Source organism: Trichoderma virens, assembly GCF_000170995.1.
Source record: "Trichoderma virens Gv29-8 chromosome Unknown TRIVIscaffold_90, whole genome shotgun sequence".
Lineage (NCBI taxonomy): Eukaryota > Fungi > Ascomycota > Sordariomycetes > Hypocreales > Hypocreaceae > Trichoderma > Trichoderma virens.
This window is the reverse complement of record NW_014013659.1, coordinates 1,345,965-1,361,630: the sequence shown is the minus strand read 5'-3', so window position 1 is coordinate 1,361,630 and position 15,666 is coordinate 1,345,965. Positions and strand designations below refer to the sequence as shown.

At 52.7% G+C, this 15,666-nt stretch overlaps 5 protein-coding genes across 5 annotated transcripts; 4 read left to right on the top strand and 1 right to left on the bottom strand.

Moving 5' to 3' along the window:
- Window positions 1-1,831: 1,831 nt before the first annotated feature.
- Window positions 1,832-3,859, top strand: TRIVIDRAFT_80272 (uncharacterized protein; the record flags this gene model as incomplete). The annotated part of the gene is made up of 3 exons (XM_014095490.1): window positions 1,832-2,161; window positions 2,251-2,613; window positions 2,699-3,859. The coding sequence occupies 3 exons, from the start codon at window positions 1,832-1,834 to the stop codon at window positions 3,512-3,514; spliced, it is 1,509 nt and encodes a 502-aa protein (XP_013950965.1).
- A 145-nt stretch (window positions 3,860-4,004) lies between these two features.
- On the bottom strand, window positions 4,005-4,890 carry TRIVIDRAFT_206354 (uncharacterized protein; the record flags this gene model as incomplete). Its single annotated transcript, XM_014095489.1, has 3 exons — window positions 4,005-4,041; window positions 4,087-4,424; window positions 4,549-4,890. 3 exons carry the CDS (start codon window positions 4,888-4,890, stop codon window positions 4,005-4,007), a joined length of 717 nt encoding a protein of 238 aa, XP_013950964.1.
- Window positions 4,891-7,199: 2,309 nt separating this feature from the next.
- On the top strand, window positions 7,200-9,513 carry TRIVIDRAFT_111339 (uncharacterized protein; the record flags this gene model as incomplete). The annotated part of the gene is made up of 7 exons (XM_014095488.1): window positions 7,200-7,406; window positions 7,544-7,584; window positions 7,663-7,689; window positions 7,791-7,866; window positions 7,941-8,471; window positions 8,535-8,958; window positions 9,023-9,513. 7 exons carry the CDS (start codon window positions 7,382-7,384, stop codon window positions 9,246-9,248), a joined length of 1,350 nt encoding a protein of 449 aa, XP_013950963.1.
- A 481-nt stretch (window positions 9,514-9,994) lies between these two features.
- On the top strand, window positions 9,995-11,272 carry TRIVIDRAFT_75141 (uncharacterized protein; the record flags this gene model as incomplete). The annotated part of the gene is made up of 2 exons (XM_014095487.1): window positions 9,995-10,328; window positions 10,395-11,272. The coding sequence occupies 2 exons, from the start codon at window positions 10,074-10,076 to the stop codon at window positions 11,238-11,240; spliced, it is 1,101 nt and encodes a 366-aa protein (XP_013950962.1).
- An 847-nt stretch (window positions 11,273-12,119) lies between these two features.
- On the top strand, window positions 12,120-14,465 carry TRIVIDRAFT_87804 (uncharacterized protein; the record flags this gene model as incomplete). Its single annotated transcript, XM_014095486.1, has 6 exons — window positions 12,120-12,497; window positions 12,618-12,702; window positions 12,799-12,854; window positions 12,916-13,077; window positions 13,141-13,466; window positions 13,522-14,465. 6 exons carry the CDS (start codon window positions 12,399-12,401, stop codon window positions 14,327-14,329), a joined length of 1,536 nt encoding a protein of 511 aa, XP_013950961.1.
- Between the last annotated feature and the right edge of the window lie 1,201 nt (window positions 14,466-15,666).

The window sequence follows — 15,666 nt, the reverse complement described above, 5'->3', positions numbered from 1 at the left end:
CCATCTTTCTTTGGGCGGGCTGCTGCCTCGTGTGTCGCCACTTGGATTTCTTTTCTTGTACCTTTTTGTTGAACGATTTTGGTTCACGTTGGTTCTTCTTCACAGCGGTTGCCGGCAACCAAAGGCACACTTTTGCTATTTTCTGCATTGAGTCCGGGGGAAGGACTCTTGAACTGGACGGTGAACACAGGATGGATGGGATATGAATGAATTAAGATACCTACTAGATATGGAGATTCGATTAAAGGAAAAGTTTTAACATGAAGTTTGTCTTGATACAAATGTTGAACAGACTGTGGTTGTATCTGTGATTGCATCATGAATGTGAACTTGTCGGTGTTGATGTCCTACTCTACCTCTAGTAGGCATCATGGCTGGCTGAGCGCTTAGTTAGCATGAATATCGTAGTTAGAGCCTGAGAACTAAGCTCGGCTTCAAGAGGCAGCCCGTGAATTAACCGCAAAGCCACGCCAGATGATGAATCTGTTCAACGGAGGCCGCCCAACGCGAGACAAGTTGTGTGGCTAGGCGACGCCGAAGCACGTGAGCCACCACAGAGGCCGGAGAGATTCCCAACACGCATCGATGGAGAGATACACAAAGCACAGAAGGACAAAGAAGCAGACAAAGACGCCCAAAAATTAGGAGCTGCGCCACACGAGTCGAGCTGGAGCGCTGCAAGGAAACATGATTCGACGCATGCAGGGATGACGGGTGATGAAGATGACGATTGCTGAAGGTCAGGCTGGGAATCGGGTTCAGGTACCTACCAAAGGTGTAATATGGAGGATTAGGTAGCGATGCAGGTTCCGGATACTTGTTTGCCGGGGTATTTGATGGTGGGGGTGCTAGTATAGGCTACTGGACCAGAGAAGCAGCAGTACTTGCAGTGCTGTACATGTAGGCATTGATGGATGGCCTGCCGTGGTTGCATCTGCCGGTAGGTACCCAACTGGCCCTATCAGGCAAATGCAGTAATCGTGAGTAGATACGAGGATTCGTTCGATTACTATCTACCTGGCATCAACCCAAAAGGCGGACCAGGTTGGTTTCCCCCGGCCATCAGCATCCAGGATCCCTGATACGGGACGATGGGTGGCAGAAATACTAACTGAACACGTTCGCCGTGGGAATGCCGGGTGCTGTGGATGTGTTGGGCTCGTTCTCGTTCTCTCGCTCTCTACCTATTCTTCTCTCTGGTATAAACCAGGCAGCTATACGAGGTAGAGACAGGTAATTTGGGACACCGGATACTACAAAGGCACAGCAGGTGCTTGTAACCAAAAGTTGGGGTACTGGCTTTGCCACACTCCCAAAGAACAAAGACAAAGAGCCAGAAAAATTCCATACCATTCTGATCCATTTATCCCCAACCAGGCCCAGAACCAGACCAGAACCAGAGAGGCTCACCAACCCCACATGTCGATTTTGCTGTCTGGTCTGTGACTTGGGCACATGTACTTGTAGCACCTTGACCGACCTTGGTTACTGACTTAGCAGAATCCTGGGTGACAATCGCAAACTCGGCCGTCCTTTTTCCCTCCCTCCCTCTCCTCTCCTCTCTCTTTTTAGTCTCCGCCCCCTTCTCTTCTCTTCGCTTCTCCTCTCTTCAACCTTTTTACTCTTTTTGTTGCTTTTTTTTTCTTCTCGTTTCCCTTTCCCTTCAAGGGGGGCCCTTGCTTCTTGCAAGCCTAGCATCCATCATCCCCCCCCCCCTCCCCCGCGAACGGCTCTCTCCAGACCGCACGGTCTCCTCTCGAACCACCCACTTTTGTTCGCGATATAAACGAGGCACAAAGAACAGCATCTCCGTCCCCCATCGACCAAGAACATGGCGGGTTCTTCGACTCCGGGCGCCGAGGGCCCTACTTTTGCGCCCCCGAGCCTGCCCGCGGGCTGGATCGCTCAGTGGGACGGCTCCAGCAGAAAGTACTACTACGTCCAGCTGGCCACGGGCGTCTCCCAGTGGGACATTCCCACGGATCCTGTTCAAACGGGCACGCCGGTTCCAGGCAGCGAGCATCCCTATGGCTCGCCCGCGCCGCAGGTCATCACACACCCGGACGGCTCGCAGACGATAAAGCATGCGGATGGACGCATGGAGCCCATCATGCCAGACGGCAGGGGCCCTGATGGTCCTGATGGCGACCGAGGTCTTGGGGTAAGCAGAGTTTCTGTCGGCTGCTCTACGGAGGCGTTTGCGGGGCCTAAATCACATGTGCTAACGTCTTGTTTCAATGGGGTTTTTAGTCAATGGCCATGAACATGCTCATGGGCGGCGGCAAGAGCTCTGGCGGCCACGGTAGCGGCGGCGGCGGCGGCAATCCCCTCGGCGGTCTGGCTGCTTCGTTCCTCGGAGGCGGTTCGCATGGAAGCAGCAGCGGCGGACATGGGGGCGGCGGCGGCGGCGGCGGCAAGGACTCCATCGCTGGAAAGCTGGTTGGACAACTGGCGTCGAACCTGTTCTCCCCTTCCAGCGGCGGCAAGCCCTCGCAATCGCAAAACTACCACGGCGGCTCGTCAAGCAGCGGTGGGCATCAGCAGGGTGGTGGTCTGGCCAGCGTCATGGGTGGTGTAGCCTCCATGTTTGGCGGAGACAAGCCGGGTCACGGTGTAAGCAACCGTCGCAAATCTTTTTCGGCATGATGGCCGCTATGAAATTGGAGAAGCTAACTGACGGGATTGTCATGACCTATAGAACCAGAGCTATGGCTATTCGAATTCGGGCTCGAGCGGCAATACATACTCTGGACAAGCACCGACTTACAACCCTCCCGGATCTACCCATGGATCGACTCACGCGGCAACGCCATCGTCATCACACACGGGTACACACCAGAGCCCTCCTGCTGGCAACCACACCAACTCTTTCCCTCCGCCGCCTCCAGGAGCACCACCTGGTGGTCAAACTTACGGGCATCAGTCATACGGCAGCCAATCCTACTCTCATAGCCCGGCGCCTGCTCCCAGCCCGTACGGCGGATCGCACGACCAACATGGGGCACAACAACACGGGGCACAACAACACGGAGCCGGCGGCTACACGCCCCAGCAACCAACCTATGGCTCTCCTTCTCACCAGCAAGGCTACGGAGCTCCCTCGCCTGGTGGGCATCAACCAACTTATGGCGCACCGGGAGGCCAGCACCAACCAACCTATGGCGCTCCTCCGGGAGGACAGCACCAGCAAAACTACGGTGCAACGACGCCGGGTGGTCATCCGCAGTACCCTCCGCCGCCAGGCCAGCAGCCACCCCAGTTCCCTCCACCCCCGGGACATCAGCAATCGTTCCCTCCGCCGCCCGGACAGCAGCAGCAGCAGCAGCAGTATCCCCCACCCCCTGGACAACACCAGCAATATCCTCCGCCGCCCGGAGGATCCAGCGGCGGCTACAACCCGTCGTATGGTGCCCCAGGCGGTCAGCCCTCCTATGGCCAGCAGCCTTACCAGCCGGGCGCTCCTCCAGTGCCCCATGGTAGCCATCCAAGTCAAGGAGGATATGGTGGTTACTGAAGGAAGTCCCTTGCTACGCCGTATATTTGCTCTTGGGAGAAGAAGAATGCATGAATTCTTATGTGTTTGCTCATTGAATACGGATTTCCAGAGAAAGATGATCATTTTCCGCGACTGACTAGCATCATTTGCTCGCCAAGAAAGGGCCGGATCTATAATTTTCACGTACGAATAATGCGGTGACATTAGGGAGATTGTGGGTCTTAAAAAAGTACCGCGTGGTATGGCATGAGAGGTAGAATTATGATGATATATGTGTAGATAGGGTGGTACATTTGGGTTTTTATTCACTTTTTCTTCATATGTAGAGTACGAGAAAGACAGAAAGAATGATGTGATGTGATGAAAGCGACATGAAGCATGTGTCAACGAGCAGGACGATAAAGGGCTGCTGTTAAGGACGTGTGGCTGTTAAGAGATGGGGCGATATCCCATTATAATACTGCGGAAGTAGAGCACCTCAAATTATTACTCTTTTTTTTAAGTTGTACTAATTTTGCTTCTTTGTCTGGTCATTGTTGGCAGAGCTGGCAATTGCAGTTAGTGAACTGGCTACCCATTTTGCTACAAACCATGACACGACACCGACGACAACGAGATAGCCCACCGTCGGGACTAATGACTGTGGAAGCACGTTGTAAAGATACGGGTCCAAGATCAGATCGACGAGGACCGGAGGAGGGTCCTTCATGAGCGATGAGTGGTGAGAAAAGTAGTCGGCGGCGGCGAGAACACGCAGAAGGAGAGCGGAGTTGTCGTCGCTTGGTGATGAGACTTTTCGGTCATGGTGATCTTCTTGGTGAGGCTGGGGCGTTGCTGATTTGGCGTGCTGAGTGAGGGATTGGAGGAGTGCTGGGGTTGAGAGGATGGTGGTGAGGGGGTATGTGTCTAGGGTGAAGGCGGTTGGTTCCTTTTGATGGGTTGTTTGTGAGCTTTATTCTTATTTCTTTTTCATTTCTTATCTTGTGTGAATTTGATATTTAGAGGGCTTTGGTATAAAGGTGATGAAGAATGGCGAGGAGGAGGACGCTTACAAGTGCGGACCAGCAGACGCGGAGCTCATAGCGCTGGCCTGGGGTGAGGTTATCGAGCAGCAGCCATGAGGCGTAACCGGGTTCTTCGTCTTGCTGACTGAGCGGGAAGACGCGGCTGAGGTTTGTGCGTACGGACCAGCTTGTGGAAGGGCCGAGGACGGGGAGGTTGTTGTGGATGGCGGCATCGAGGCCGGAGAGGGGGGCCGGCGGGGGCGCGGTGAAGATTACTTTTTCGGTGTTTGCGAGGGAGGGGGATATGAGGGAGAAGAAGGGGAGGAGGAGGAGGAGGGAGAGGGGTTTGGAGAGTGGTTTGGATTGGTGATGGGGGTTGTGGGTTGGCATTGTTTTGAATCTGTTGATTTGTGGGTTTGGTTTGTTTGTCGAATCGGTGCTTTTGATTGTATTTGTTTTGTTTAGAGGAATATTAATTGGTGTAAATTCGGAGTGATAAGGCTTGGTGGAGAGGATGAAGATGAAGATGAATGTAAATGTGACGAGGCGTTGATGCGCTGTTGTGTTCCGCGAGGCTGCACGGCTTTGGTTGGTAGTTGTACTTGTTGAGATCTGGACAGTGGTGGCTGCGCGCGCCTGTGATTGGCCAGCTGTACTTAGAGGTACGTACCAGTATACATACTTGATCAACAGCTGAGCTGGACTCTTTCTTTCAGGAATAATACAAATTTACTGCGGAATTCTCACTCTTTTGCCGGAATTACATGAGTCCATCATACCGTGGATAGTGTGTAATGGGTTCTTGTGCATTCATTATCATGCTGATGCACATATGCACCTGTATGTACGGACAATGATGGTGTCTCTCTACTCCTTTTTTGCAAACTCACCAAGGTACGGGGTAGCAATCAGTACTGCAAGTATCAACCCGCACTTATCCTCGAGCTTTACTGTTCCAATGCGCTTCTGGAAACGCATCCATGTCATATTCCGTCCTTGACAGGCTCTCCGGTCCATGTGGCTGCCCTGATGATGCGAAAATCCTCGGCCGATGACGGATACGGGTACGAGAATTAGCAGGCAATCAATCCTACTGCTACTAGTGGCATATTGTCAATATTCGGAGTAATACAGCAATAACGCAAGCACAGCGATCGCCGGGCCGTCAGGAGGCTACTGGTAATAAACAATCAAATGGATGACATTATGGAGCTTCCTGCCGCTCTATGCCTATGCCAGCAGCGCAAAAACGCACTTGACCACATTTAGTGGAGAGCTTTGCTGGCAAGTCTGGGCGAACCATCGATTTGGGAGGACCCTGTCGTGAGGGTCTGTCTGCTTTTGGGCTAATCCAGAGCATGGCAGAGAGCACAGGGAAAGGGGGGGGCCAGGTCTAGGGGGCACCGGTGGTCGGGGAAGCTGCCGGGAGATGATGATTGTTAGGCCAATTGGTACAGTACTACATATGGCCGTCTATGTCTCACTCTCTCGCCATGAGTGCGTTGTTGTGGTGGTTGTTGATAAGGATGGATGGGAAAAGCTGGTGCTAGCCATTGGAGGGGAAAGGGGAGACAGCTCCAGCTACTATAAGACGGAGACTGGCTGGCGAAAGCACGAGCTGGTGCTTGGTGTGTAAGTACAGTACATATCAGTACCTGGGACTTTGCGTGTCTTCATCCCACCGCCCCCTATTGGCGAGATGGTGCTAGCCGAGCGTCTTATGATTTTTGCCCTTTGGCTGTAGGGACAGAGCATAAGGTAGAGCAAAGCGTTGCATTTGTTGCCGTCATTCGCTTGCTTGCTTGGTAATCTAAAGGCGATAGCGGTGCTCAGCGCGGGACCCTGTTCAAGCTCTGAGGGGGTGGAGAGGCGCTCCCGTACCGTACAGGTACTCGTACAAGCTCTGGACAGCTTAGCTCGAGGTTAGGCGGCCAAAGTGGCGCCTGTCTGGCGTTGAGGCCAATGGGCGCGTAGGGGCGACGGTCCAAGAACAAAACAGTGAAGGGGAATTTGGAAGAGGAAGAGGAAGGTTGCATTGATAGTGTCTAGAAGATTTTTGCTTGTATTATATATGAAGTGAGAGTTCAAGTGGTGGCGTCGAGTCTCCCCAAACTACAAGATGCCTTGGGTGTGTACAGATACAGGCACGGGTGTCAACCAACGTCCAGCGTACATGGTTTCCGGTACCTCTACTTACCTATCGAGGCCCCCCTTTTGGGCACCACAATATTCTGCCGGACTTATGAATGTACAGTACAGGTCAGGTCAGTACAGCACCTTTTGTGAGCTGTCCATCAGGTAGCAGCTGTGGTGCCCCCCCTAATAAGGTACCCGTAGGAAAAGATGGACAGTTGACGCGGGAGAGCTGGAGCTGCGTATTAAGGCAGATAGGTACCTACAGCTCCAGAGCATCAACAAGCTTGAGCACTACTGCATCTGGCCCTTTAGATCACAACGTGATTATAGTACTGTAGGTATATAGATTCGTCCAAAAGGCCTAATGAAATTGTTCTCATCTCGGCAATACTCATTGCTGCCCGCCCAGAGCGGTGAGGCGACAGGGGCGCGCTCGCAGACAGACGCGCTTACCACTTCCAGCCACGCCTAGACCCCCCGTCCAAAAAGTCAACAAACCTCCCCTCTTCCTGTGAAAGCCCCTGTCCGTCCAAATTTCCCCCCCACCTCTGGCGACCCTCTCCCGACGAACCAGCTGCAACTTCTCCGTCCTCCTGTCCTTTTCACCACCTTTTCCCTCTGGAACCCCGTAATAAAAGCCTTTTTTCTTCTTTCCCCGGGCTCAATCTTGCACTCTTGCTACCTCGAAGTCACCACTCCTACTTTTCCTCTCCAACCCTTCAGAAACCAAGAAAAAGCGTTCACCATGCGTGAGGTTATTAGCATCAACGGTGCGTGCTAGCTCGACAGAGGGAAAGCCCCTTTACCTTTAGGCCCCCTCTCCCCACCAAACAAACGCGTCCCTTCACCGCATCATGGACGCCCAATCCTGCGAGTTGAGTTGACGATGCTAACTTTTGGAGGATAGTCGGCCAGGCTGGTTGCCAGATTGCCAATTCCTGCTGGGAGGTTAGTTGATCCGCCATTGCCATGCGTGCTCTCTTTGTTTTTCTTGACCATTCGAGCTGACATTTCCCACCTCTCTAGCTTTACTGCCTCGAGCACGGTATCCAGGTACACCACCACCTCCATCCGCACATGTGGCTTGAGCCTATTGTTTACAACCCTTCTACGACCCAAAACGCGAAGCTAACGACGTATTCTTCTTCCCACAGCCCGATGGTTACCTCACTGAGGAGCGCAAGGCTCAGGACCCCGATCAGGGTTTCAGCACCTTCTTCTCCGAGACTGGTATGTTTTCCTCTCCTTCTCCTCTGTATGGTGTCGTTGAGAACATGTCACCTCTAACCCTTCGAAAAATACAGGCCAGGGCAAGTACGTTCCCCGTGCCATCTACTGCGACTTGGAGCCCAATGTCGTCGACGAGGTCCGAACCGGTCCTTACCGCAACCTCTTCCACCCGGAGATGATGATCACTGGCAAGGAGGATGCTTCCAACAACTACGCCCGTGGTCACTACACCGTCGGCAAGGAGCTGATTGAGGGCGTTCTCGACAAGATCCGACGTGTTGCCGACAACTGCGTTGGTCTCCAGGGCTTCCTGGTCTTCCACTCCTTCGGTGGTGGTACCGGTTCTGGTTTCGGTGCTCTCCTGATGGAGCGTCTGTCCGTCGACTACGGCAAGAAGAGCAAGCTCGAGTTCTGCGTCTACCCTGCTCCTCAGACTGCCACCTCCGTCGTTGAGCCCTACAACTCCATCCTGACCACCCACACCACCCTGGAGCACTCTGACTGCTCCTTCATGGTCGACAACGAGGCCATCTACGACATCTGCCGTCGCAACCTCGGTCTTGAGCGCCCCAACTACGAGAACCTCAACCGCCTGATTGCTCAGGGTAAGTAGTCGAAATCTGGTTTCCCATCAAGTGGTACGTGCGCTAATAAGCTTGCCTACGCAGTCGTTTCCTCCATCACCGCCTCCCTGCGTTTCGATGGTTCCCTCAACGTTGATCTCAACGAGTTCCAGACCAACCTGGTCCCCTACCCTCGTATCCACTTCCCTCTGGTCGCCTATGCCCCTGTCATCTCTGCTGCCAAGGCTGCCCACGAGGCCAACTCCGTCCAGGAGATGACCATGTCCTGCTTCGAGCCCAACAACCAGATGGTCAAGTGTGACCCCCGCAACGGCAAGTACATGGCTACCTGCTTGCTGTACCGTGGTGACGTCGTCCCCAACGACGCCCACAACGCTGTCGCCACCCTCAAGACCAAGCGCACCATCCAGTTCGTCGACTGGTGCCCTACTGGTTTCAAGCTCGGTATCTGCTACCAGGCTCCCGAGAACGTTCCCAACGGCGATCTCGCCAAGGTCAACCGCGCTGTGTAAGTTTATATCCCAGTTTCCCCTCTTGAGTATGTGTATGAATCTAAACTAACATGCAAACAGGTGCATGCTGTCCAACACCACCGCCATCGCCGAGGCCTGGTCTTCCCTGTCCCTCAAGTTCGACCTCATGCACTCCAAGCGTGCCTTCGTTCACTGGTACGTTGGTGAGGGTATGGAGGAAGGTGAATTCTCCGAGGCCCGTGAGGATCTCGCTGCCCTGGAGCGCGATTACGAGGAGGTTGCTGCCGACTCTCTCGAGAGCGAGGAGATGGAGGCTGAGTACTAAGTTGTTTTTTTGCTGTTGGAGTCATGGATATTGAGGGTATGGACTGTGAAAACCGGTACCACCTAATCCCGCCGCCGAGTCCTCTTGGACAGGAGGTGTATTTTCTTTATTAGGTCGCAAGCCTCAGTTTTTAATGTTAAAAAGCAAATCTGTAAATGGGAAGAAGCCAACAGACGCTGTTATCTATAAAGGTTGATTTGAGCAATTGGTGTACAAGAGAAGATTACTAATCCGTAAAGTACGGTCTTTTGTTGATGCCGTGATTACCACCATGTTTGTATATTTTGAATGTCCACCCTGAGATGTGAATTTCAACTTGTTGAGCACGAATACCTACCAGGTAGATACTGGGTAGGTAATATTGAAACAATGTATTCGTATTTGTTCAGAGAGAGATTGTATCCATAGGTACCAAGGCATCAATTATCAGGCACCTGTACGCTTATGTATGTATGCACATATTGGCACTTCTTGGTGATTTTGATGATTGAATATTTGAAGCAACACTCATCTCTTTGCTATTAGGTAGATAGATACCTTACAATGATCGCTTCCCCCCCATACGCTAGTCGGCGGCCCGACAGTTGTGAGAAGTTAACCCTCTTTTTTTTAAGGCCGAGGATTGCGGAGGACGACGCCGGGCCAAACTTGCTACAGCCGTCAGACGTGGTGCCACGGGCCGATAATACGCGACAATCGCCGCCCTGAGCAGCTGCTCCCAATTGCCATTAATTTCATGCCCGCCACGACACCACAACGCTCCCCCCTACTGTTGTCGATTCACTTCCTCCCAACTACCTACCAGATCCCACCCCCTCGATTGCCATGTCTCTACTTCGATCGTCCATCTGCCGGGCCTGCAGGCGCTCTTCGCCGCTAAGAGCCTACAGGGGCTTTGCAACGCAGACGTCATCCGACAACCGGGTCAGGATCGTCGAGGTCGGCCCACGAGACGGGCTACAGAACGAGAAAAAGGCCATTTCGCTGGCAACCAAGATTGAGCTGATTGAGAGATTGGCCAAGACGGGATTGACGACGATTGAAGCTGGTTCCTTTGTAGCGCCGAAATGGGTGCCTCAGGTAAGAGCAGCCTCTTTGGCTTCCGGGTGTCTTCGTGAGAAAGATGGCTGATTCGTGGCGATGCAGATGGCCAACTCGAGCGAGATCATGGAGCATATCCTGCAACAAAAGATTGAGGCCCCCGTTCCCATCACCTACTCTTTCCTCGCACCGAATACAAAGGGTCTGCAAAACGCAGAGGCGCTGTTGAAGCAGAACCCCGGGAGGTTTGCTACACAACTGGACCCCGATGTTACGAAGCCGGCGGTGGAAGTGGCCGTCTTTGCAGCTGCTACGGAGAGCTTCTCGCAGAAGAACCTCAACTGCGACATCAAGACCTCGCTAGACCGATTCAAGGCCGTCATCCAAGACTCCAAGGCCCTTGGACTCCGCGTTCGAGCATACATTTCAGTGGTGCTGGGCTGTCCGTTTGAGGGCTTCGATGTTGACCCTCACAAGGTGGCCGAGATTGCCACCGACCTACTGGAGTCTGGAGCCGACGAGATTTCACTCGGCGACACCACCGGCATGGGCACCGCACCCCGGACGAGCGCTCTGCTCAAGTGCATGAGTTCGGCGGGCATCCGCACAGAGGACATTGCGATGCACTTCCACGACACATATGGACAGGCGCTGGTCAACACGGCTGTATCACTGGAGCACGGAATCCGGATATTCGACAGCAGCGTGGGTGGACTTGGCGGTTGCCCTTACAGCCCTGGAGCAACAGGCAATGTGGCGACGGAGAACATGGTTTACTTTATGGAGAGTCTGGGCATGGAGACGGGCGTTGATTTGGATGCCATGGCGGATATCGGAGCGTGGATTACGCAGGAGCTGGGCAAGCCGAATGACAGCTCGGTGGGAAAGGCAGTGCTGGGTGCGAGGTCGAGGAAGGGAGCTGAGGCTGCTGCGGCGGCTGCACAGACATAGAGCAGTAGTTATAATGGCGAAGACGTGAGGATAGTTTGATCCTTGTTAGTAAATAAATACCAATCTGTCTTGCTTTACGCTCAATGGGGTTGTATGATATGATATACCAGGGTTTACAACCCAGCTTATGGTTAGAAGCAACCTTAATGAAGCGCTCAGCCTGTTTCAATCCTTTACTTTAAAGCCTGAATAAACCACCTCTCACAGCTCAATTGAATCACTACACTGCCTATTTAAAATAGGATACCCATTATCTGCATTGTCGGACCTATGGACAAGGATACGGTCATCGTCTTTGTAGGGGATTACCGAGCTTCCCCCGTCGTCATGTCGTGTCGCTGCTGATGCGGTTTGGAGGGGTAGCTTCTACCTTGATACAGCTTGGACCGCTTCTTCTTTTTCCCCCACGGAAGAGGTACTCGGTACCCAGTTCGTGCTTTGTTCGTGCTCTGTCTTTGTCTCCAACGGCCTTGCACGTACTCAATGGCTGGGTACATGTATGGAGAGCAAGCCATTCAACACCAGATAGCAGGAAAAGAGTCCGGTCTTATGTAAATGCATTATCGCCAAGATATGGTTACCGGGGATGCAATTCCAAGCACCTTCCGCTAGCAGTCATGTGATGTCACGGTTCGCTCTCGCTGTCCAAATCATGACTCCAGCCAGCCAAAAGGCCCTCGGCGTGGGGTCTATTTTTTTGCGCAGCGCAGGCCTCAGCGCCCAAACCAACCGCTAGCCCACTAAAGACGCTCGCTGAACAAGGACCGCGAAAGCAAAGGCGGCGTCTCTCGTCTCCACTCTTGTCGAGCTGTTTCGCTTCCAGCCTTCTCTTGCCTCTCTCCGACCTTGATTCCTCCATCTCGCCAGCTGCTTTTGCGACGCATCCCGTTTTCGAGCTCGGTGATTCTTCTTCGCTGCTCGACTGTCCGACCGCTTCTGATTCATCTGCACCTTGGTTCGCCTTCATCCATCCCTCCTCGGTGAAACGCTCCTCCTTCTTTCAACCCCCCGACGGTAATTCGTGGCTACTTGAGGTTGCTGCGCCGTGACCGCATAAGAGCAAAAGCCGGCCCGGATCAAGAGAGATAGAGCTTCAGAGGGGAAGCTTTCAGCTGCACACAGGCGAAAAAAGCAAAACCACAAGATAGATTCGCAGCAATGGCGGACCCACGCAATTCGTCATCCTACTCGGTTGTGCCGCAACTGCAGTACAACACCGTGAGCGGTGTCAACGGTCCACTGGTTATTGTCGAGAATGTATGGCATCTCCAACTTCTTTCCCCCTCTCTTCCTTTTCGATCACTGGAGCTGTAGCGGTCGCTTGGAGCGGAATGAGGATTGGGTGATATTCGATGCTGACGATTGGTTGCGGTATAGGTCAAATTCCCGCGATACAATGAGATCGTTACGCTTACGCTGCCCGACGGAACGGAGAAAAACGGACAGGTTCTGGAAGCCCGAGGTGGGTGATGATTCATCTTCTATAATATACCTATATATGAGAATGGCGCTGCCAATGCCTGTGTGGAAAGCGTGTTCTGACCATGAGAGGGGACAGGTGACCGAGCTGTCGTCCAAGTCTTTGAGGGTACTCCCGGTATCGATGTGAAGAAGGCAAGTAAGCCCAGTGGCCAATTGCTAGAGGGCTGTTGGCTAACAAGAAATGCACATCCAGACTCGTGTCAAGTTCACCGGTCAGAACCTTAAGCTTGGTGTCTCGGAGGACATGCTTGGCCGTATCTTTGATGGATCTGGACGAGCCATCGACAAGGGTCCCAAGGTGCTGCCGGAAGAGTACCTCGATATCAACGGCAGTCCCATTAACCCCTTCTCCCGAGTGAGTTAACATCTTTTTGATCCATGCTTCGTGGGTGGAGACGCATTGCCTAACATATCTCAGGAATACCCCGAAGAAATGATTGCAACTGGTATCTCGGCCATCGATACGATGAACTCGATTGCGCGAGGACAAAAGATTCCCATCTTCTCGGCCTCTGGTCTGCCGCACAACGAAATCGCTGCCCAGATTTGCCGACAGGCTGGCTTGGTCAAGCAGCATGGAATTACCAACAAGGGTGTTCATGACGGCCACGAGGAGAACTTCTCCATTGTCTTCGGTGCCATGGGTGTCAACTTGGAGACTGCCCGATTCTTTACCCGTGACTTTGAAGAGAACGGCAGTTTGGAGCGTACCACTCTATTCCTCAACCTTGCCAACGATCCTACGTAAGTGCTCTTCTCCTCCTTTGACGAGGACTGATGGCTAATGCACTACAACCAGTATCGAGCGTATTATTACCCCTCGTCTTGCCCTTACGACAGCCGAGTACTACGCCTACCAGCTCGAGAAGCACGTCTTGGTCATCTTGACTGATTTGTCTGCCTACTGCGATGCTCTTCGTGAGGTTTCTGCCGCTCGAGAAGAAGTTCCCGGTCGTCGTGGTTTCCCCGGTTACATGTACACTGATTTGTCGACCATCTACGAACGTGCCGGCCGTGTGACGGGACGAAACGGTTCCATCACCCAGATCCCCATCTTGACCATGCCCAACGACGACATCACCCACCCCATCCCCGACTTGACAGGATACATTACCGAGGGACAGATTTTCGTCGACCGACCTCTGTACAACCGTGGTATCTACCCGCCCATCAATGTGCTCCCGTCGCTGTCGCGTTTGATGAAGTCTGCTATTGGTGAGGGCATGACGCGCAAGGATCACGGTGACGTGTCCAACCAGCTGTATGCCAAGTATGCCATTGGCCGTGATGCTGCCGCCATGAAGGCTGTCGTCGGTGAGGAGGCCCTGTCCTCCGAGGACAAGCTGTCACTCGAGTTCCTGGACAAGTTTGAGCGCCAATTCATCAGCCAGGGTGCGTACGAGTCCCGAACGATTTACGAGTCTCTGGATCTGGCGTGGAGCCTGCTCCGCATCTACCCCAAGGACTTGCTCAACCGTATCCCGGCCAAGGTCCTCAATGAGTTCTACCAGCGATCTCAGAAGGATGCCAAGGCAAAGGGCAAGGCGCGAGCCGAGGTTGCCTCGAACGACAGGCAGCAGGCTGAGGAGAACCTCATTGACGCATAGGGGCCCTCTTCGGCGCCGCCTATTGTTTTTCTTTTGGAGGAGTAGAAGTACAGTATAAATTAGTTGCTTGGCTTGGAAGTATGATATTACCTGTGGTAGAAAGTGAGGTGCATAAACCCCGGGTGTGGAAACCGTTATTCTTTAGTTTTCTTTCATTCTTTGGTATTTCCGACTGCGCTGGGAGGACAGCAATCTGACACGATAATGGAGAAGGGTTGTAGCGTGAATATAGGCAGCAGAGCAAATGTCAAATCGATTTCCAAAACTCGCCAGTGTGCCGATCTGCCATGTGCGGGTTTGGTTCTGCGTACAGTAGATCTGGAGGCCAGGGGAAGGCAAGATGGACAAGAGATGCAATGCAACGTGAATTGGAGTAATGCAGGGGACAGATTTCACCGCTCGTTCTTGGATGATGAGCTTGGTCCCTTTGGTATGGGAAAGCGTCGTGGATTGCGATCTGAGTGGTGCGGAAATAGCCGTCAAAATGCAAATGTGCCTATAAGCAGCTGAACTAGAGGGAAAGCTATGATTTCCCGTTTCGTTTAGTAGTCGTAGATTTAGGCTTGTAGTCATTGGAGCGCTTACTATTTAATTAGGCATAGAGTTTTAAGAGTCAAGGGAAATCGAGACAAGGGTGCGTGTTAGTTGCGATGGGAGCACTTTTGGCGCACCTATAAGGTTGTTTACTTGGAGCAATAGTTGAATGCCCTTGTTAAGGGGAGGGGATGAAGCGATCGAGGTTGCAATTATCGGATCTGTGGTCTGCTTTTGCCCCGCGTTTGAGGTTACCTTGGGCGTGGATGTGGATGGTTGGATTCATCTCTTGGGAGAGAGGGCACGACATGGTAGGAATGATTGTATTGCCGGTCAATTGACCGCGATGTACGGAGTACATAGAATACTGCTTGGATATTACAATGACACATAAGAAGAAGATTATTAAATTAAATTAAAAGTAGCTTGTATAAGATATGTCCTGGCACTATCTCGGTCGTTTTGCTTCGGGATACCCTATACATCACAAAAGGTGACATCATGCCAGGATGCATTGACCAACCGCTCCAACCCCCGACAAGCACATAAATCCTTCGCTCATTCACGCCTCGGCTCTACTTTTGCTCTCGGAATTCGTCTCCCTTGTCGCTTAGCTAGCTCTCTTCTCCTCATTGCAAAATCCGGGGAAGCACATCTACCCCTCTCAGGCCTTTCCAACCCCCTGGGATCATCGTCGTTGGTTACCTGTTGTAGACATGGGTAGGTTGGTCGGGACCTTTGCTCTGCGTCATGTGGATGAACAAAGAGGCCGAAAACACGAGATGCTGCGTACTGTGTGCACT